This window comes from Sinohyriopsis cumingii, chromosome 16 (genome assembly GCF_028554795.1).
Source record: "Sinohyriopsis cumingii isolate HCF-2022 chromosome 16, ASM2855479v2, whole genome shotgun sequence".
Classification (NCBI taxonomy): Eukaryota; Metazoa; Mollusca; class Bivalvia; order Unionida; family Unionidae; genus Sinohyriopsis; species Sinohyriopsis cumingii.
In genome coordinates this window covers 34,910,413-34,930,617 of record NC_142976.1, presented here as the reverse complement: position 1 = coordinate 34,930,617, position 20,205 = coordinate 34,910,413, and the positions used below count along the sequence as shown (strand labels likewise).

Sequence of the window (20,205 nt, the reverse complement as noted above, 5' to 3'; positions counted from 1 at the left end):
TTTTACACGCGAGGATTTCTTAACAGTTAGAAGAACATTTGTAACAGAGATCAGAATCAAATTCGATCAACTTAAAAAAATATTTTATTATTACTGGCACAAATTTGTGTTTGGTACAAATTAATCGGCCTAGGCAACTAAGGCCTAGGCAACTAAAAAAGCTAGTCGATGAAAGTAAAATTAAAATTTCTATCACAAAAAAAATAATATTTATTAATTTTACTGAAATTGTACAAATTACTTGATTTTGACTACCAACTACCCCCTCAGAAACATAAAAATGCACGAACTACTTGATTTTGACTACCAACTACCCCCTCAGAAACATAAAAATGCACGAACTACTTGATTTTGACTACCAACTACCCCGTCAAAATCAAGAAAGTTCTAACCTTGTCAAATTGTTCCTAACAAATTTTATTTATTAATAATATTATTTTTACTGAGATTTTTATTTTTTTTTTACTAAAATACAACGAAATTGCTCAATTTTCCTGATTTTGACTACCAACTACCCCGTCAGAAATCAAGTAATTCGTGCATTTTTCTTTGATTTTGACTACCAACTACCCCGTCAGAATCAAGTAATTTGTGCATTTTTCTTGATTTTAGTAAAAAAAAAATAAATCCTCAGTAAAAATAAAATTTATAATAAATAAAATTTATAATAAATAAAATTTATTAGGAACAAATTTGACAAGGTTAGAACTTTCTTGATTTTGACTACCAATACACGTGGTCAGCGTTGACATGGACCCCAGTTACCAAAACTTTCATTTTCATTATCATCAGTAACGAAGTTACCTTGGATCGTTTCATCAGTAACGAGGTTACCTTGGATCGTTTCACCAGTAACGGGGTTACCTTGGATCGTTTCACCAGTAACGAAGTTACTCTGGATCGTTTCACGATCTAACATTATTTTTCTTAATAGTCTTATGCGAGTACTAATCGTTTTCTTTGCCTCATACTCGTGGGATAATAACGACTTAATTCTTTCTACGGCGGTAGAAAGAGGAACGAACTCCTTCACATGATCATCTTCTACGGTAGCTAGCGACTGAAACATTGCCGATTGAATCCGTTTCATGAGACTGTATTCAGATGATAGTGTGTGTGTCCCCATGGTTTTACGTTCTTGTAAAATCTCAAAGTCAGAAACTATTTTTTCAGGATTAAGTTCATCAGATATATTAATTCCATCTTTTTTTAATTTTTTAATAGCGACAACTACATCATTGATATTTTCATGGTTCATTATATAATATATATAAATCTTTAAAATAAAAAAAAAATATCCCAGAACCCCTTCGAGTTCGTCGGGATGTTTCTGGGACAGCACAAACATATAACTTAATTAAGGTACGCTCAGCAAAAACCCACCCATAATAATTAATCCAGTGGGTGATACGAAAAATAGGTATCAACCACAAGTCAATATTGTGGGTGAATTCTGCTGAGCGGAGGGGTTCTTGCGGTTCCCCCCACTATTATAAAAATCGCAATTATGCGCACCACCGACAAATTGTCAGCCATGGGGGTCTGATCCTGGACCGCGAGCGCCACAGTCCAATACCATACTGATCGAGCTATCAAACATTGTTACGAACATATGTTTCGGAAGTTAATATATAGCTAAGGAACCAATATTTACACTAAACAGCGGTTTCTGAATAATAACGGTTTCTGTATTTATAACAATTTCTGTATTTGTAGCGGTTTCTGGATAATAACAGTTTCTGTATTTATAACAGTTTCTGAATAATAACAGTTTCTGGATAATAACAGTTTCTGTATTTATAACAGTTTCTGAATAATAGTTTCTGTATTTGTAGCTGGTTTCCTAAGCAGACCGAAAATCAATAATAACAGTGGCATTAATGCACCAGTCAAAGAACTTTCCAGAGTGTAAGTTCAGTGAACACACAACTGCAGGTCAATTACAATGAGTAACGGTTTCTGTTTCACACACAGCTTCCTACGGATCATGTGTTGTATGATGGGAAAATATTTAAAAAACATAAATAATACTTCTACGAGTAATTAGTTACGATGTAATTAGTTAAACTGACTAATTACGATCATAAAAAACCAACCATCTACGAAGAAAACTATATATTACAAAGTAATCTCCCCTTAAATCAAAAATTCAGTAGTGTATGGAGGACCTACTGTGACATAAATTAAAAAAATTAATTCAATGTGGTGATGATAGTTAATAATGTGGTGATGATAGTTATTGATACTGAAATGTAATTTTCTGTTTATATTTTTTCGATAAAGCTGTTTTATATATATTTTCTGCCACTCTTTGTACTGATTGCGGGTGAATATCAAAATATTTCGCCGCTGAACGCATCGAACGAAACATAATTTCTTCACCAGTTTCCATGTTTGTGGAAATTACTACCCTTCTAGAAACTGTCTTACATCTTCCTGTATTTCCACGTGTATTATTCTCGCTGTATGTGACAACACGAAGGTTGGATAAATTATTGTTTTGAGGATTTCCATCAATATGATCAATAACAAGACCGTCATTGATCACTCCGAAGAAACATTCATACGTAAATCTATGACAGAAATAATGTTTCTTTCCAACTGTAAATCTAAGATAACCAACATTATTAATACAACCAACTTGTTTCTTCAACTTGCAGTGTCTGATGATACCATTAATATTTGATTCATAGTTTGTTATGACAGGATGTGGGACAAATATATTTTGCTCCATTATAATAATATTATATGTTTAAATCATTGTTTGTCTGAAATCTTGATATATAATCCTTCACGGATTTTATAGCGTTTTCACCGCTATTATTTTTTTTGTCATAATATCTTTTAAGTTCTCTGAACCGTTTCCCGCCGCACTTTCCACATAATTCTGTCTTTCCACGTACTCCAATACCACACCGTAGACATGGTATTGGTCCTAGACTTCCTCGTCGTATGTTTTGTGAGTGCATCCAACAAAATTCCTTTCTACAGGATTTGTTGCATCGATTTACTGAGCCGATCATCAACCATCTACATTGGGACATTGTATATATATATATAATTTTCTTTATTTAAATATTTGTTTTAATTATATGAACGAGTTTGAGAGATTATCCCAAACTAGGCCTGTTAAGTATAAATTCAACCTTGATAGATTATCTTCTGACTTGCCAGTACGAGATCTGGTTGATCCGAAAAATAAAAGTTTGATCTCGAAAATTCATGACGCTAAGAAAGAATTTTACACGGATGGTGCATCTCATACATGGTCAACGTTCAAGATTATACGCCTTGACGGAGTCAAGGACTTTGTCACGGACGCTACAATGAATGACAAGCGAGCGGCAACTATCATTAACTACATCGCTGAATACGAGGGCAATCAAAAATATTTCTTCAGAGTAAAATTTATTGTATTAACAGAAACAGATAGTTGGATTATCCGTGACAAATATGATCCTGTCCTTAATAATAATAAAACAATCATATTAAGTAAAAATTCCAGACCGGGTCTATTGACTGGTATTGATAAACCGTATTATGAGCGAGCGTATCCTGTAACAGCGGTTATTTATGGAATTTATGAGATAAATAAAAAACCTAACGTTGATAAACTAGCGCCGATGAAATTATCATCCTTGACCTTGTCAAGGCTAAATTGTGTGGCTGAACGAGTAATAGAACACTTTACAAACGCGATGCGTGGAAATGGATTAACCGATTTAAGGCGTGAAAAAATAAACTCGTGGGCTGATTCAGTTAGGGATACTGGTGCTACAATAAAAGATGTTGCTGAGTTAGGAAAAATATTAAAATTTCCAATAACTGTGGCGACAATAACGGGAGAAGTACTGTACCAGTCGAAATATAAATCGAAGGGAGCTCCAATAAATATTATCGATCATAACGCGCACGCATGGACTAACGCGGTAACAATATTTCCACGTGATCGAACTGTTAGATTTTACCCCACAGATATGTTTGATTTTATCAACGAAATAAGTTAAACCGATCCTGTATCGGTATGGTTATTCAAAAGTAATGAGGAGGGTGAATTTGATCAGTTTGTCAAACCGAACGGTGAAATATATCGCACAGAATCCCTCCATGACGAGATGAAAAATCTTGCGACGTTTTTACAGTGCAAACACGCGGAAAATACTGACAAATTACTAACTAATTGTTTTACCGTTCCATCTGTTGCGGCTCATTTCGCCAGAGAACGAAATTCATGGAAACCAACACGATTTGATTTACTCGAGGACGTACGCGCAAGTTGCGTCGAATATGGACATGGCGGATTATGGAATACCAAATACAATTACAATGATGTTATTTCGGTTGATATGGTTGCATGTTATCCAGGAAGTTTTCTGGGATACGGAGATTGTTCTGTGTACTTTGAAAGATTTGGTCACCCTACAAACGAGATGACGCGAGTGGCAATTAATGGACCATTACCTGATTTTGATCTGACTGGATTCGCCTGTATTGAGTCGTTCGAGTTTAACGAAAATCTTCACAAGATTTGTTATGTTTGGTTTGGCAGACATTTTTGTGAAAAACGTTGGACACCTATAGTTTTGTTGCGATATATGCTAGATTGTGCGATACTGACATCGTTGGTGGTCAGTGAGGCAATTATATCATATCATGCACAGACCAAAGTTTGGTTGCCCATGTCAGATTCTGAAGTTATCAGCGAGTTTAAGGAAAAATATCCTGATGTTTCCGAAGATGATATTCCTAATAGACTCAAAACCGCAAAAGATCTCGGTAGAAAAATTATAGGAAAATTTACTCAAGGTGGTGCATATGATTATAAAAGACATCACGCACGATTAATTCTAGATGATGCCGAGTACGATTTTATAATCGCTGATACAACGGCGAAAAATACATTTGTAAATCGAGAGAGTGTTTATTTATCCGACGGAACAAAATTAGGTACGATCGTTAGTTACATAAATGACGTATCCCCGCAATATACTCATCTAAGATCTTCCATGTTGGCTTATGTTTCTATAAATTTATTATCGATGATTAATAGATTTCCTGAGACCGCAGTCAGAGTCGCAACAGATTCGTTTTATATTTCAAGTAAATATTTAGAACCTGTTATGAAATTTACAAGTAATGATGAACGATGGGGTTCGTGGAGAATAAAAAAGGAACTATTACACAATTACACAGAATCAGCAGATGTTCCAGTGAGAGATGTTTATCGTGAGGGTAATAAAATATCAGAAATGTCGAAGGCACCATCGTTGAGTGATCCAATAACTAGATATAAGACAGTATATCTCAATGGACCTGGTGGATGCGGCAAAACGACTCGAGCGATTAATGTTTTTAGAAATTCAGATATGATCGTGCTGACACCCACACATAGACTTGCACGTGAGATGAAACAGCGGCAAGTACAATCGTGCACGTATCATAGTTTCTTCCGATGGCGCGGGGATACATGGACTTCTGAACGGATGGGGGAAAAATATATACCTAAAATAATTATTTGGGATGAGATATGCACGGTCTCATTGGATACATTAAAAATGTTTCTTGATTGGTTGTTGACGAAAAATACCGCCATAATAATGTGTGGCGATCATGGTCAACCGCCGCCCTTTGTTGGACCATCTCCACATGATTGGTTAAAAAATTTCGTTGATTATTACGAAGAAATAGATGATGATCATAGAGCTCTTGATGCAAATTTGAAAGAGTTTAAAAAATTAATCAGATTACAATCAAACAAAATTCAGTGTGAAATAATACGTGGAGTGATCTCAGAGACATCAATGAGTGATTTTTTGAACTCATGGAGACCCACCGATTTGATCGTAGCAAGTAGAAAAATAATCAGAGACGCTTTACAACAGCAGTTATTTCAACTACATAAAGAACAATATTCAGAACTACCCGTACCGTTGTGTTATAGACCATCAGATACACGAAAACAGAATATTAATGTTGATATTCCAGGACCCTTGACAGAGTCAAGGAAACAGAATCTCGTATTAAATGATATTGTCGCCGTTGATATCAGTGTGGTCGAAGATGCATTACACGCTGACAAATCTCCATGGGTGTTGGGATACGCCATGACGATCCACTCGTCACAGGGATTAACTATTTCTGATACACGAGTCTGGATTGTAGACGATCGTATCGAGTGGTCAAATTTAGTCTATTTAGCGGTATCGAGGGTCAGAAATATATCTCAATTACGTAGAATCATAATTCCTGAAATCGTTGATAAATTTAACATCATCGATGATGATATAATAAGAAAAAAATTAATCGGATACAAACAATCTGACAAAAAAAATAAACGCGACTTTGATCTTGATGTTGAATTTATTATTGAGTTAAAACAGCAGCAGAACAATCATTGCACCAGTTGTAATTGTATAATGTTATGGCGATATTCAAGTAATGATTCAAGACAATTCACCGTAGATAGAAAAGATAATAGTCGCGGTCATACACGAGAAAATACCATGTTAACCTGTCTTGAGTGTAATCGACGTCGGGGTGCTGGCACCCTTGGCGCTAGCGCCTTGGGTGCTAGTTAAGTGATCGAAATCACCGAAGTGATCGCGGCGGTAGTTGTGTATCCTCGGGAATTATTTGTAGTTGTTCACGTGTAAATCCACGTTGAGGAGCAGCAGAATCTAATCTGTAGATTGCAGGTCTGGAAACGCCTACATTTCTTCCAGTGGATCTTGTCACGGTAGATATTTTGTGTGTGGTAACACTCCAAATAGGATCAGTTGCTCTCGCGCTACCACCTTCAAGTTCACCAGGCTCATATAAATATCTGACTGTGACATCACCTAATATTTTTTGTTTTCCAGCATCTTTTCGTTGTGTTGGTATATTTTTTTTTGTGACCGCGCTAATGGGTTTCATGTTGGTTGTTCGTGTGATTTCATTATTTAATGCAGCTATCACGATTGGTAATCTTGCAACCCATTCACGAGATCTCTTATCCTGAATAAATTCCCTCGCGTATTGATATCCAAATAACCGTTCAGCAAGTGTTCGATTAAATCGCTCAACAATTGCTTGATCACGGTGAATTGCGGTATGACCTCGTCGTATTTTGGTATTATGTCGTTTCATCAGCGATGATACTGGACCAAGAAATTCCCTACCAGGATCAACCTGTAGTAGCTGTGGCCATCGTAGACCACCTTGTGGTCCAAGTCCTCGTTGATAAATTCGTTCAAACGCATCAGCTACTTCAGATGATGTTTTCGCCGATAGCGGTTCTGCTTCTTTATATCTACTTGCAACATCAACTACGGTTAGCGCGTACTTGTACGTTTTTCCACGCACAGTATCATGCGGTAAAAACAGAATATCAGCTTGATGAACTTCATTAGGAACACTGACATCGAAATACGAGTACTGAATTTGTTTAGGACGTGGTAGATAAATTTGCCATATTGCTTGTTTGGATAACCACGCTTTAGCAGTAGAATGTTTAACCGATGCTGCATCAGCGAGTTTACCAATTGCTGCTTTGCCTCTCCAGTATCCTCTCGGCGAATAATAAATTGATTCCATTATTAATTACCAGCCCCAATCGCTAATTTACCTTTCATCGAGGATCTTACTAACCAATTAGCTAATGATTCTCTAATATTTTTATTTTTTATAGAATTTAATGAATGAATTAATTTTACATCTGCAATATGCCTATCTTGTAGATTTTTACTTTTATAAGCTACATCATGAGCATGACAAGCTCGATCAATAGCATTTATTGGTTCCTCGCCTGGTTTTGGTTGATCTTGATTATCGAGCCTGATATCGAGTCGAGTACCAGGACCGCAATAATTATATCCTGGTAGATGTTTTTCTCCGCTGTATTTAGCCCATGGAGCACCTGGAAACTTTGACATCAAATTAGCAATATCACCACCCCGCTTATTAGGTAAAAATGAAAATTTCTTTCTACAGCATACAGAACATTTTCCACCGTACGCTATTTTTTTATTTTTTGTTGTAACCGTAGCTAAATCAATAGTTGGAGTTTTAACTTTACAGCGTAAACAATATAAATTCATGTTATAATATATATGGATATAATTGATTTCTCAGCAACTCGGCAGCGAGAGCCAGTTAAGCATCATCCTGCGCTACCGAACTCCATCAGAATGATTATCATAGGACCATCTGGATCGGGTAAGACGCAATTATTACTTAATCTGATAATGAGATGGTTGAAATGGGATAAGTTGTATTTAGTAGCACCATCCGTTGATGATCAGCGATGTTATGATGTACTTAAAGATTTCAATGAAAACGCGCGATTACTGGATGAGGATAATGATGTTATAGAGTTTATAACCGATATTGATGAAGCACCATCCGTAGATTCCATAGACGGATTTATTAATAATTTAGTTGTATACGACGATGTGATGCTAGATAAACAATCAAATCCAGCCAGAATATTTTCCCGAGGAAGACATAAAAATACAGACGTGATCTATGTTACTCAACGATATACACAAATACCGAAGGTGATCAGAGACAACTGCAACATTTTAGTTGTGTTTAATGGCGTAGACACACACACGTTGCGAAATATTCATCAAACTTGGTGTGGTGGTGACATGGATATAATTAAATTCAAAAATTTCTTCTCACGAGCGCAAGCTACCCCGCATGGATTTATAACAATAAATTTACATGATCCAAGAACAAGATATCGTGTGGGTATTGATAAAATATTTGGGTAACAGGGGGAGCAGCAGAGAGGGTACCTACCAACGTTGGTCGTCAAAAAAATAAACAAGAAATAAATAAACACGTAGAGTACTTTATTTTTTCAGATACTATTTCGAACTGAGGTTTTATTAGCACAATCGGTCATTGCAAAAATAAACATCTCAAGGAAAGTTCATTTGTAAAATCTGGACCTTTCTACGAGATGTTTTATTTGTTTGTTTTATTTGTTTTGTCGGAATTTTATGGTCTGTTCACCCTCTCTGCTGCTACTGCCATCTCACCTCTGTCTGCGTGGGTTCGAGTCTCGGATTCAGCCAATGTGGGTATGTGAGAAAGCTTGCCAGTAGCTTCTCGTGGGTCGGTGGTTCTTTCCGGGGTTTTCCAGGGTTCTTCCTCCACCATTAATACTGGCCGCCATCTATAACCTATCGTGTATCGTGTGCTGAGAAATGGCGTTAAACCCTACAACAACAACAACAACAATCAGAATTGGAGAGGTCTAACATTTACCACTTTTGGCCATTTCCTTTTCTTCGCACCAGCCAATAAGTTTTGCTCCATTGTATCGTGCGGGCATGCTTCATTCAGATAATAATATCGTCTGCTAAACGTTGGTACTTCGCAAACGTGAGATTCGTTTCTAACTTTGTAATTTGTGACTCATTTGTATGTGTCAGTTGTCTTTCATTTCTGACATCTAAGCTGTGTATCTAGTTTAGTTGTGTGCTGCTACTACACTTTTAGTTTTAATACTCTCACAACCAATATGTCTTTATATATAACATATAGCTGTATATATATCGATACACGTTTTTATTGGCACCATTCTCTGAAATGTCCGTCATCCCTTATGTTTTAATTATGCATAAATGACAATGTCCGTCATTCCCGAGATTTTACTTGTACATGAATGACAATGTCCGTCATTCCGACAATGTCCGTCATTCCCGAGATTTTACTTGTACATGAATGACAATGTCCGTCATTCCCGAGATTTTACTTGTACATGAATGACAATGTCCGTCATTCCCGAGATTTTACTTGTGCATAAATGACAATGTCCGTCATTCCCGAGATTTTACTTGTGCATAAATGACAATGTCTGCGATCCCAGCAAACTTTACTTGCACATGGATGACAATGTTCACCAACTAAACTGACTTGACAAAGTTTTCCATCAATATACAAATCAAACAATGGTTCTCTGATGCATACATGCTTATACCAATTATAACGGACCCGGCCTGGGGAAGTCGATGACGCTCTATACAATAACATTGATGGCGGTGACTGATCCATGCCATTGGAGTTGATTATGGTGTGTGCGTGTGTGTGTTTGTGATTTGGATTTTTTAAGTAGCTTTCATATTTTTTTCTGTCATATCGCTAAGATGTCTGCAGTGTGGTTGTTTGTGATGTCTAGCAATGGGGCATCATGCCGCAGACATGTAACATCTTGTCACACCCAGTCACATTATCCTGACACCAGGCCGACCAATCATAACACTAACTCTTAATGCTAGGCGCCGAGCGAAGCAGCTTTTAGTACCATTGTTGTAAGTCTTTGGTATGAATTGGCCGGGAATCCACCCCCCCCCCCCGCATCCGATGCGGACGCTCTAACCACGTTGGCCACCGGAGCGGTAGAATGGATTATAGATAACTGCAGGTACCTGGCGTAGTTGCATAGGCGATGAGAAAATCTGCATCAGTGGGGACGGATATTTTTCCAGTGACGTCTGCTATATCTGCCGGCCAGTCATCTGCCATATCATGGCCCTGTTGGATAGCTAAACCTCGACAAGCTTGGATCAGAAATACTCTAGGTTTTCCTGTTAACAAATCAAATAATCACAGTTTCAGAACTTTTGATCCAACAAAAAGTTAGCATTATGGCAACTTATAAGATTAAGATTAACACAGGCATTGGACACAAATTTAACTTTATGTGTGTGCCTCTCTGTGCGCGCGCGCGCGTGTGTGTGTGTGTGTGTGTGAGAGAGAGAGAGAGAGAGAGAGATTTAAAAAAACCTGGTGTGTTTCGCAGCGCAGTGCCCCTGAATCCTACAGCATCCAACCTTATAAAAAATATACCAGGACTTGATTTTTATTTTACGTTCTGTCGAAATCAAAATACCAAGAAAATAAATGCGATTCCAAAACGTTACCATTAAGAATAATACAAACATGCTTAGATACATCACACTCATCCAATCAAACTGCATGAATAACATCAGGCATGCATTCTAAGATATAGCCCTTTTTCAAATATGAATGTGATTAAATCCTGAGCAAATAAGAAACAAAAGGATATATGGTCCAGAAAACAATTCAGTCAGAATGCATACATGCTATATAATACACTTAATATAACCAGAAATAGACATGATATGGTGTCTTTCAGAAAAGGAAGCTAATTAAGACAGATGACTAAATCCTGAAGTATGTGCTGATGTCTATTTTTCAATTTTACGCAAGTGTTCATTAAGCTGTTGTCTTATTCGTTCATATTTTATAGGCTGAGTACGAGCCCAATACATAAGAATGTCCAACCAAATAAAAAATAGAGATGATTGTTATGACCATTTTGGTTTTGTATTATTTTGGACTGTCCCTTATTTATAAACAAGAGGGATAATAAAAAAAAAGAAATTATAGGCTCACCTGTACGGTTTGTTCTTTGGTCTTTTTAGGGGAAAATTACAACAGACGAAGTCTACTTGATAAAATGGTATTTGCAGTGAGTAAAATACAGCAAAATTATCTCTAGGTATAATTTCTCCTGTTACCAAGGTGTCGCGGATTAATTATATTCATTTAATTAATTGTTGCATGCCACGAGATTACTATATGCGGCTTTCAACTTTTCCAAAACCACGTAAAGATATTGACAAATAACAAGGAAAAACTGTCAAGAAAAATATATTTGGGACTGAATTCAGTCTCTTTTTAGTTTGGTCTATCGTGTAGAAATGATACCGAAATAATGTGGATATGAGTGAAAAGTAGGTCGCTGTCAAGGGTTAAATAATTTAACCGAGTAGACTGATTATTTCGCTCAGTACATATACAGTTTACAATAGAATTTAGAGAAAGATTTGAAACACGAACATGAAAGCCAATATACATTATTTACTTGCTTGTTAAAACAGCGAATAACCAAAAGGAGACGATAATAACTCCGAGTCGCTCTTGTAGTGTGGGAATCGACTCCAGAGCAATGGCCGATTTACTCACATTTCAAACTCCAAACTTATTTTTTCTCCCAATGATTAGAAATTTCACTAATGTGCCAAATTTTCACGAAATTCATGACCAACTCAATCATCTAACGTTTACAGTGGTAAATAATCATACAAAACACTGCCTAACGATAGAAAATCAAAACAGTTAAATTTCGCGCCGTGATGTCATTTACCGCTTTCATACTCAAAAATAAGAGTATGCCAAAATAAAAGACCAATTGCACACGTCGAGTATGCTAAAATTTTAATTTTATGCATGATGGACAGAGGGCAGAAATAGTAAATGAGTGTACATACGTTAGAGTCCTATTTCGTTTATAGCAAAACTGAAAGTTCTCTTTTCAAAGCAATGAAGCAAGTTGTTTCAAAAGCTAAATAAGAGAAGCAAAAGCACTTTTCAAAAGTACACCGCTTTTATCAAAAAGCTTATTGAAAATTCTGATGTTCCAATTGACTGTCAACTTTAACTGTTGGATTGTACTATTATATCCATTTTATTCTCCACATTTGAAATTCGCCTTTTCGAGAAAACTTATATTATGGAGAGAGTTCACACATAACGTTTTAGATGGAATGTACAATGTAAAAAAAAAATTCTATTATGTATACTTTGCGAAAAATGGGAAGACAAATCAATTATAGTGCAGATTAGATTGAAAACTTTTACATTCTAGTGCAACTTGATAGTGAGTTTGGTTTAGCACTGAAGAATATGTAAATACACAATGTACAAGGTGTCTCAGACGAGTGTATGATATCGATTTTTAACGTAGCTTTTACGATGTGGCAGTTTATAGTGATGTTTGACAATGGGGCAGCACACATGTCGCAGTGACATTATTCCGACACCATGGTGACCAGTCCTAACATTAACCTCTTAATGCTGAGGACCAAGCGAGGAAACTGCTAGTACAATTGGTATAAGTCTTCCCGCATCCGAGGCGAAGGGTCAAACCACTTAGACCACCGGAACTGTGTGTTTGTGATGATATGAAAACAAACTTTACAAGATGTTTGAGATGATATAAAAAGAAATGCTATAGATAAATTATACAAAATCTGTTGTGTTTTTTTTTTTTTTGTAAGACTGTGGACTTGGAAAAGTGTTGCAAACACTTTGTTTTGATAAGCAATAGTTGATGCAGACCGTAAAGAACAGGTTCACGGGGATCACTATGTATTCTAATTGATCACTATTTATTTTAATTGATCGTTATGTATTCTAATTGATCACTATGTATTCTAATTGATCACTATGTATTCTAATTCATCACTATTCTAATTCATCACTATGTATTCTAATTCATCACTATGTATTCTAATTCATCGCTATGTATTCTAATTGATCACTATGTATTCTAATTGATCACTTTGATCACTATATAGTCTAAGTGATCACTATGCATTCTAATTGATCACTATATATTCTAATTGATCACTATGTAATCTAATTGATCACTATGTATTCTAATTCATCACTATGAATTCTAATTCATCAATATGTATTCTAATTGATCACTATGTATTCCAATTGATCACTATGTAATCTAATTGATCACTATGTATTCTAATTCATCACTATGAATTCTAATTCATCAATATGTATTCTAATTGATCACTATGTATTCTAATTCATCAATATGTATTCTAATTCATCACTATGTAGTCTAATTGATCACTATGTATTCTAATTCATCACTATGAATTCTAATTCATCAATATGTATTCTAATTGATCACTATGTATTCTAATTGATCACTATGTATTCTAATTCATCACTATGCATTCTAATTCATCAATATGTATTCTAACTGATCACTATGTATTCTAATTCATCACTATGTAGTCTAACTGCATAACCATCTCAAAATAATTAATTATAAATTTGACAAATACTCCCAAAGAAGAAAGATTATGTAACGTATGTGATAGAGGGAACAAGGCGACTAATTTGATTTCATATGTGAATGTAGATATTTCAAGGTGCCATTACAGTTATATCTGAATAGCATCTGTATAACAGATCAGATTTATTTACCTTTTATACTTCATTTAACTCCGGGAATAAAAGGAAGTTTGGATAAGTTGAATATGTGACTATTATATGTGACAATATGTTACAATATTACACATTTTTTCTTGCTGAAATCAGAGTAACACTACCAGCTAAGGTTACACCTATTAAATACATACATTTGTCCTTATTATGTTTGTATCTATATCACTTTTGTGTTTATGAATTATGTTTGTGTGTTATGTACACTTTTGTGTTTATGAATTATGTTTGTGTGTATGTACACTTTTGTGTTTATGAATTAGGTTTGTGTGTTATGTATACTACGTTTTATATCTATGTAGAATCTTTTCAGTCTGTGTTCACGTTTATTTTGTATGTTTAGCAAATTTCATACAAAGTTCATTTATAGGTTCCATTCAAACAAGTAAGATTAGATCAACAAGAACACATGCTCTTACACAAATCTATATATCCAATGTATACGAGAAGTGCATTTTCTTGCAAGCATGCACATAATACTGCATTCCTCATTTGCTACATTAAGCTTGTACATTGTGTGACCCGACTGCAACTAAGCTTGTACATTGAATCAAACTACAAGAAGAAAATAGAAACCACTTCAGTTTCATGAACTGTGTCAAGTGTTTTTAGCGTATGCATCGAGCTGTCCTTGTATCTTTTAGGTCACGATTATCCAGGTTACAATGAGAAAACTTTATGTATGAACTTCACCTGATACGTGGAACAAAGTGAACACAATTGGGCGATAAGTATTTAATTGCTGAAAAAATGGGCATTTCGACCCAGTATGTACGAGACGGTGTATCATTGGTATGATTTTAATTGTTCTAAATACTTTGCGTTGGTGCCGTGGTTAGCATGCCAGCTTTTAGACCGAAATGGTGCGGGTTCGAATCCAATTGGTCAAGATGCTTTAAACCTACTTGTGTTTATGTGCTGTAAAACACAAAACCAAATCACACCATTGGTTTTAATTCATTTAAATATTCCTTTAATATGCAAATACAAGCTACGTGTTATGTAATAAGAAAACACATACGTAGAGCATGTAATTAATCATTTAAATGCTAAATACAGATTATATAGTCTGCATTCCAAAAAGCATTTTAATTGCTTAAATGTATTATGTTTTTTTTCCTTCGCTGTCTTGTTTCCGTTTCACTCTGTTCTTCTTTCCTCATATGCTTTGATAACGAGGAAACGACTGTTCTGACCGATATTTTATGACTCAAAGTGTATTACTGTATTACCTAAAAACAACTTTCCTCGAACCTGACCAAATGTAAAATTTTTTCATTATATACTTCTATTCAAAACTTGTAGGTAATTATGTCCTACCTATGTTGACCCTTTCATCACAGATGATCTTTTTGTGCTTTTGGTTTAAGCGTTTATACGTTTTTTAGTTTTGTCTCTTGTGTAAATTTGTATCGTGTGTTTGACGTTTAGTCCACAACTGTATATTTAGATAGAACTATAAATATATGTTTACTGGTTTTTAACTCAGCCCTAATTATTAACCTGTTGACAAGTTTAGGGTAATTTTCTCATAAGATGGTTAAGTATTGTAACAAAGGTCAAGTGGGTTGTCTTTTGACATACGTCAGGTATTGTGAAATAAATCACATAGATGATTTCAGGCAGTCGTAATTCATTCGTGAAGATGTCTATAAAGGGAGAATTGAACAGTTATACTTATTCCTATTTTCGAATATTGTTCTTGTTTTAATATCAGTCTTCAGATGCATATATATATATATATATATATATATATATATATATATATATATATATATATATATATATATATATAGTTTAGTCATTCGCTTCCGGCAGAACACACCACCTATGTTGCGACAGAAAAAGATGACATTGTTCCGATTGTCACTTCATCTCCTTCAGCCATCGAATTGTGCCACGGAAGCTAAATCATTTCTGAATAAAGTTCTTAATAGTGGTTATTTTTTCGACTGAAAAAAAACGCCGAAGATATTCCCATTGTATTTGACGGCAGATAATTATAAGCTATCATATTTGAAGCGGGTAAAACATTTCGCCATTTCACCAATCATCCACTGCGCCGATGCGAAACTTCACTTGTACTTGGTCTGAACTGGCATAATATTAACATAAACAGGTACCTAGTAAAATCTGTCTCGCGATTGGTTAGTAAATGATATAATATGCAGAACAATAAAGTCATTCCCATAACAGTCTGTTTGTAAACATCGCCATGGACTGCAGCGATTGGCTGCTCCATGTGTGGTAGATGATGGGTAAAACGTTTGAAAAAATTGTGGAAATGGGGGAAGCAGCTAATATGCGAATGACGTTAATGACTACCTAATTGAGAGATTGAAATTTTAACGAGTTATCCCTTTTATAAACCTAGCTTGACAATTTAGGTCAGGTTCTAGCGAATCACAAGGCTTAGTATTGCGACTGACTGCAAGAGGGTGATGATTTGGGAATTATTGGCATTTTCTGTCGCATCGTTCGTGGTGCACTCTGTTTGAATCGAGTTTTTTTTTTAAAGCTCATCAAGGCTATGTGTATTCGTGCAATGACTATCGATGTTTTTCCTAGCTCTGATAGGAAAGCCAGAGTGAGCTTCCGTTGTCAAAAACATGTTAAGGACTTTATTCGTGTGATTGAGTTAAGCCTGTAAGAAAGGTTTCTCTACGCCGATATTTAAAAGGTTCCGATAAGAAACTGTTATATAACAAATACAACAGACGAATGAATTTAGAAAGCAGTAATGTCACGAATCATACGAGAGCGGTGTTTAAGGCAATGGAATAGTCTATTGTTCATGAATTGTTTTGTCTTTTACATTTTTCATGTATTACAAGATTTGATTTCATGGATTGTTTGCACTGATTTTTTAAAATATCATCTTACCGACGAAGTTACTCATCTTGTCGTTGGTGAATGATTTCCTTATGTCATCCACAGTCTTGTATTGGCCATCATCACACAGTATTCCTTTCTGCAAGATAACACGAGGCATACACTTAGGCATTTTATAACTTTCTCAATCATTTTACCAGCAGACACACAGGTCAATGAAAACAAAAGGTTCTTCCTCTTATTTTCTTCTTCTTCTTCTGGATCTTGTACACTAATGTTTCATTAAGGCACAAAAGCAATTTTACATAATCGCTTGTGAAGATAAACCCTCGACCACAAGTTTGACAGGTATACCTTTTAGACTCTACGACACAGCCACCAATACACACACTTTACGATGTGTACACTATGCAGTTTTACGTGGCTGTAAATATTACACGAAATCATAGCATGTTTTACTTGTTTTTAGAAGCTTAACAATAACAAAGATTTTGTGAATGTTCTGAGGATATCTAAGACCTTAGTATATTTTATTAGCATATGTAAGACTGGTTATTTTCATGAAATATGAAATCAGAAACAGAAATTAATTTCTAAGTTGATACTATATTTTGATAAATATCTTATCCAACGTAAGACTGAGGTATGTTTTACAAACACAACACCTCGTGTCGCACATTAATAATTATTAATGACTAAAATTATAATAAATTTTTCTGTTTATACCTTATTACAGCCGCTCTTGGACCTCAATATTAGACTACTGGATTTTCACAGACAACGTCCAGAATGGGCCGTCAACTTACAATAGAAACATGCCTTGTATAGGATATTACAATCTTACTTCATAGTTAAATCCATAAATGAAATGTAATTTCAGCCTAAACACTTTGACAATCATTGCGCAAGTGCTATACAGCTTGTTTGATGTTTATTATAACTTTTGATCTTAAATGTATTTCTGTAGGCTCAAGAGTTATGTCTGGGCACAATTCAAAAATCAAGATATCAGTTTAAATTCCCTCATTCTAGTTCTCAATGCAATGTTCGTTGTTCCCATTTCTAAAGACTTCTTGCTGACATAAATTATTTACCTAGCAAAACAAACCCAAACAAACAAAAAACGTTTCTCTATCTAATATGTAAAATTTCTTTAGGCAAAAGTCAGATGGCTACAGATAGTTTATTTTGATATGGGCAAGAGAAACGAAACAAAGTGAAAACTTTGCTAATATCCATTGTTGACGATGGACCAATTGTAACCTTAAGTAGCTCTTGTATAGCTAAATGTAAAACTCCCTGTTCTATCATCGAGTCACTCGTGTACTGCCATAGTGAAAATCGAATGATAAATTTGACAATATTTTTCAAGAAGTCCACGTCCACGGCTTATGTTGGACGAATTTGAAGAACTCTATCACTATGTCCTAAGCACTTTGACAATCTTGTTTTCATCCTGTTTTTTTTTGTTGTTGTTGCTATTTAGGATTTATTTGTTGCAATGAAACATGGACGATGGATGAAGGCGTTTTCAAGGTTTGAGAAATGTTACTTAGTTGATTTACAGTGTACATATAAAATACTTTAAACTGCAATTTGGAAAATACAAAATATGGATTCTAACATATGTCATATGCGCGAAGCAGAGAATGATATGACATAGTTCAACATAACCTCTACAGATTATAAGCTTCCTCAAAATGAATTAGGTGCAAAATGTTAAAATGAAAACAAACAGCACTCGAAACATATATGAAATATATATAACAATATGGTATAGAAAACAAAGAGCACTCGAAACATATATAACAATATGGTATAGAAAACAAAGAGCACCGTAAGGATAATGTAAATAGAGAGATGAAAGCACTAAAGGAAATCATCAATTCAGAGACAGCTTTGAAAGTACTGAATGTCTCATGAGTTGACTTTTTTTTATATCAGAGATGAATAAACTTCGCAAAGCCTAAATGTGTATGTGAACACGAGCTTGATGAAGTTCATGCCATTCATATTACTCTTTTGATTCCTCTGATCCCGATCAACCAATGTTATGTTTCAATTTGACAAACGCTAGTGAAAACAGGTCAGAAATGCAAATTGCAGTACAAAAATGAAAACGCAAATCACAGCAAAATGTTCCATAGTTAAAGATCGATACCATTCGTCAAAATGTAGACATCATCAAAAATATTGTAGCACGTGTAGCAAAATCTGCATATGTATCAACAACAAACCTCATGGTACTCAAATTTTATCAACAACAATGCAATATGTGTTCAAACTGTTATCAAACAACAATGCAATATGTGTTCAAACTGTTATCAACAACAAATCATACGGTACTCAAACTGCATCAACAACAATGCAATCTATATTCAAATTGTTATCAAAACAAAGCAAAATGTACTCATTTTATGTACTCGGTTTTTCAGTATCTTTTATTTCCACAGTGCATAATGTTAACTTATTGAAACCTACCCCATTAAACGTCATCAAGCTATCACTCAATGCAGATAGAGACGAAAATACCCTGAATGAGATAATGCGGCGAAATATACAATTTTAATATCACGGAGTTACCCTCTAATTCATTTTGCAAATAATCCAAGTAGTACATAGGAATAAGTGTACTGATGAATGATATCACAGTGTAGATTATACTATCTGAAAAAGATATTTAAACTTTTGCAGCTCTAGGATTGATAAATATTTCATGTCTTTCTTTGACTATTTTATCTCCCATCAAACATTCGACTATTTTTCAGTCTAATCTTAATAGTTATATCTGTGTAGCATGGTCAGTTTCTTTTTGTACTTTTTAATTTCAGCTTCTGTTCCAGTTTCAGTTACTGTTTCATCATAAATGGTTATATTTTTATCTTCGATAAACTCAGTCCTCTTTCCAGGAGGAAAATTGCAGTATCTCAATAGTAGTGCGTGTTTGACTAGTAAAGTATCGGTATATACCGTACCACATCGCTGAAAAGCAAGTGATAAAAAAAGTTATGTATATCTATATTGTGTGTTTGTTTTCTTTCTAAGATTATAATGATCATTTAAAACATCATATAACTAAATTTTGTTAATAAGTGTGGATTCTAGTTGAGATAATGAGCTATAAATATGTTGTATATTTGGTTCGGGTTCTATATAATGAAGTTGTTTGCAGCTTGGGCTAATTTTCTATCGGATGAATCAGTCAGCTGGGTTGGGTTGCGGCATAAGCCAGGTGGGATGTAGTATGCCAAGTCAAGTGGGATGTATTGCGACAGAGAATCGTACTGGAGTCGTGGCGATTTATGTAAGGGGACAACTGTACATTCC

The 20,205-nt window shown here is 35.0% G+C and overlaps 1 protein-coding gene across 2 annotated transcripts in view; it reads right to left on the bottom strand.

Moving 5' to 3' along the window:
* LOC149780197 (caspase-3-like) overlaps nt 1-20,205 on the bottom strand; it is a 47,895-nt gene that overhangs the window by 11,097 nt on the left and 16,593 nt on the right. For both annotated transcript variants that reach the window (XM_089936950.1, XM_089936949.1), the window contains exons 5-6: nt 16,930-17,017; nt 10,419-10,577 (exon numbers count right to left, since the gene is read on the bottom strand). In XM_089936950.1, the coding sequence (XP_089793076.1) occupies nt 10,419-10,577; nt 16,930-17,017 (247 nt within the window). The remainder of the gene's footprint in view (nt 1-10,418; nt 10,578-16,929; nt 17,018-20,205) is intronic.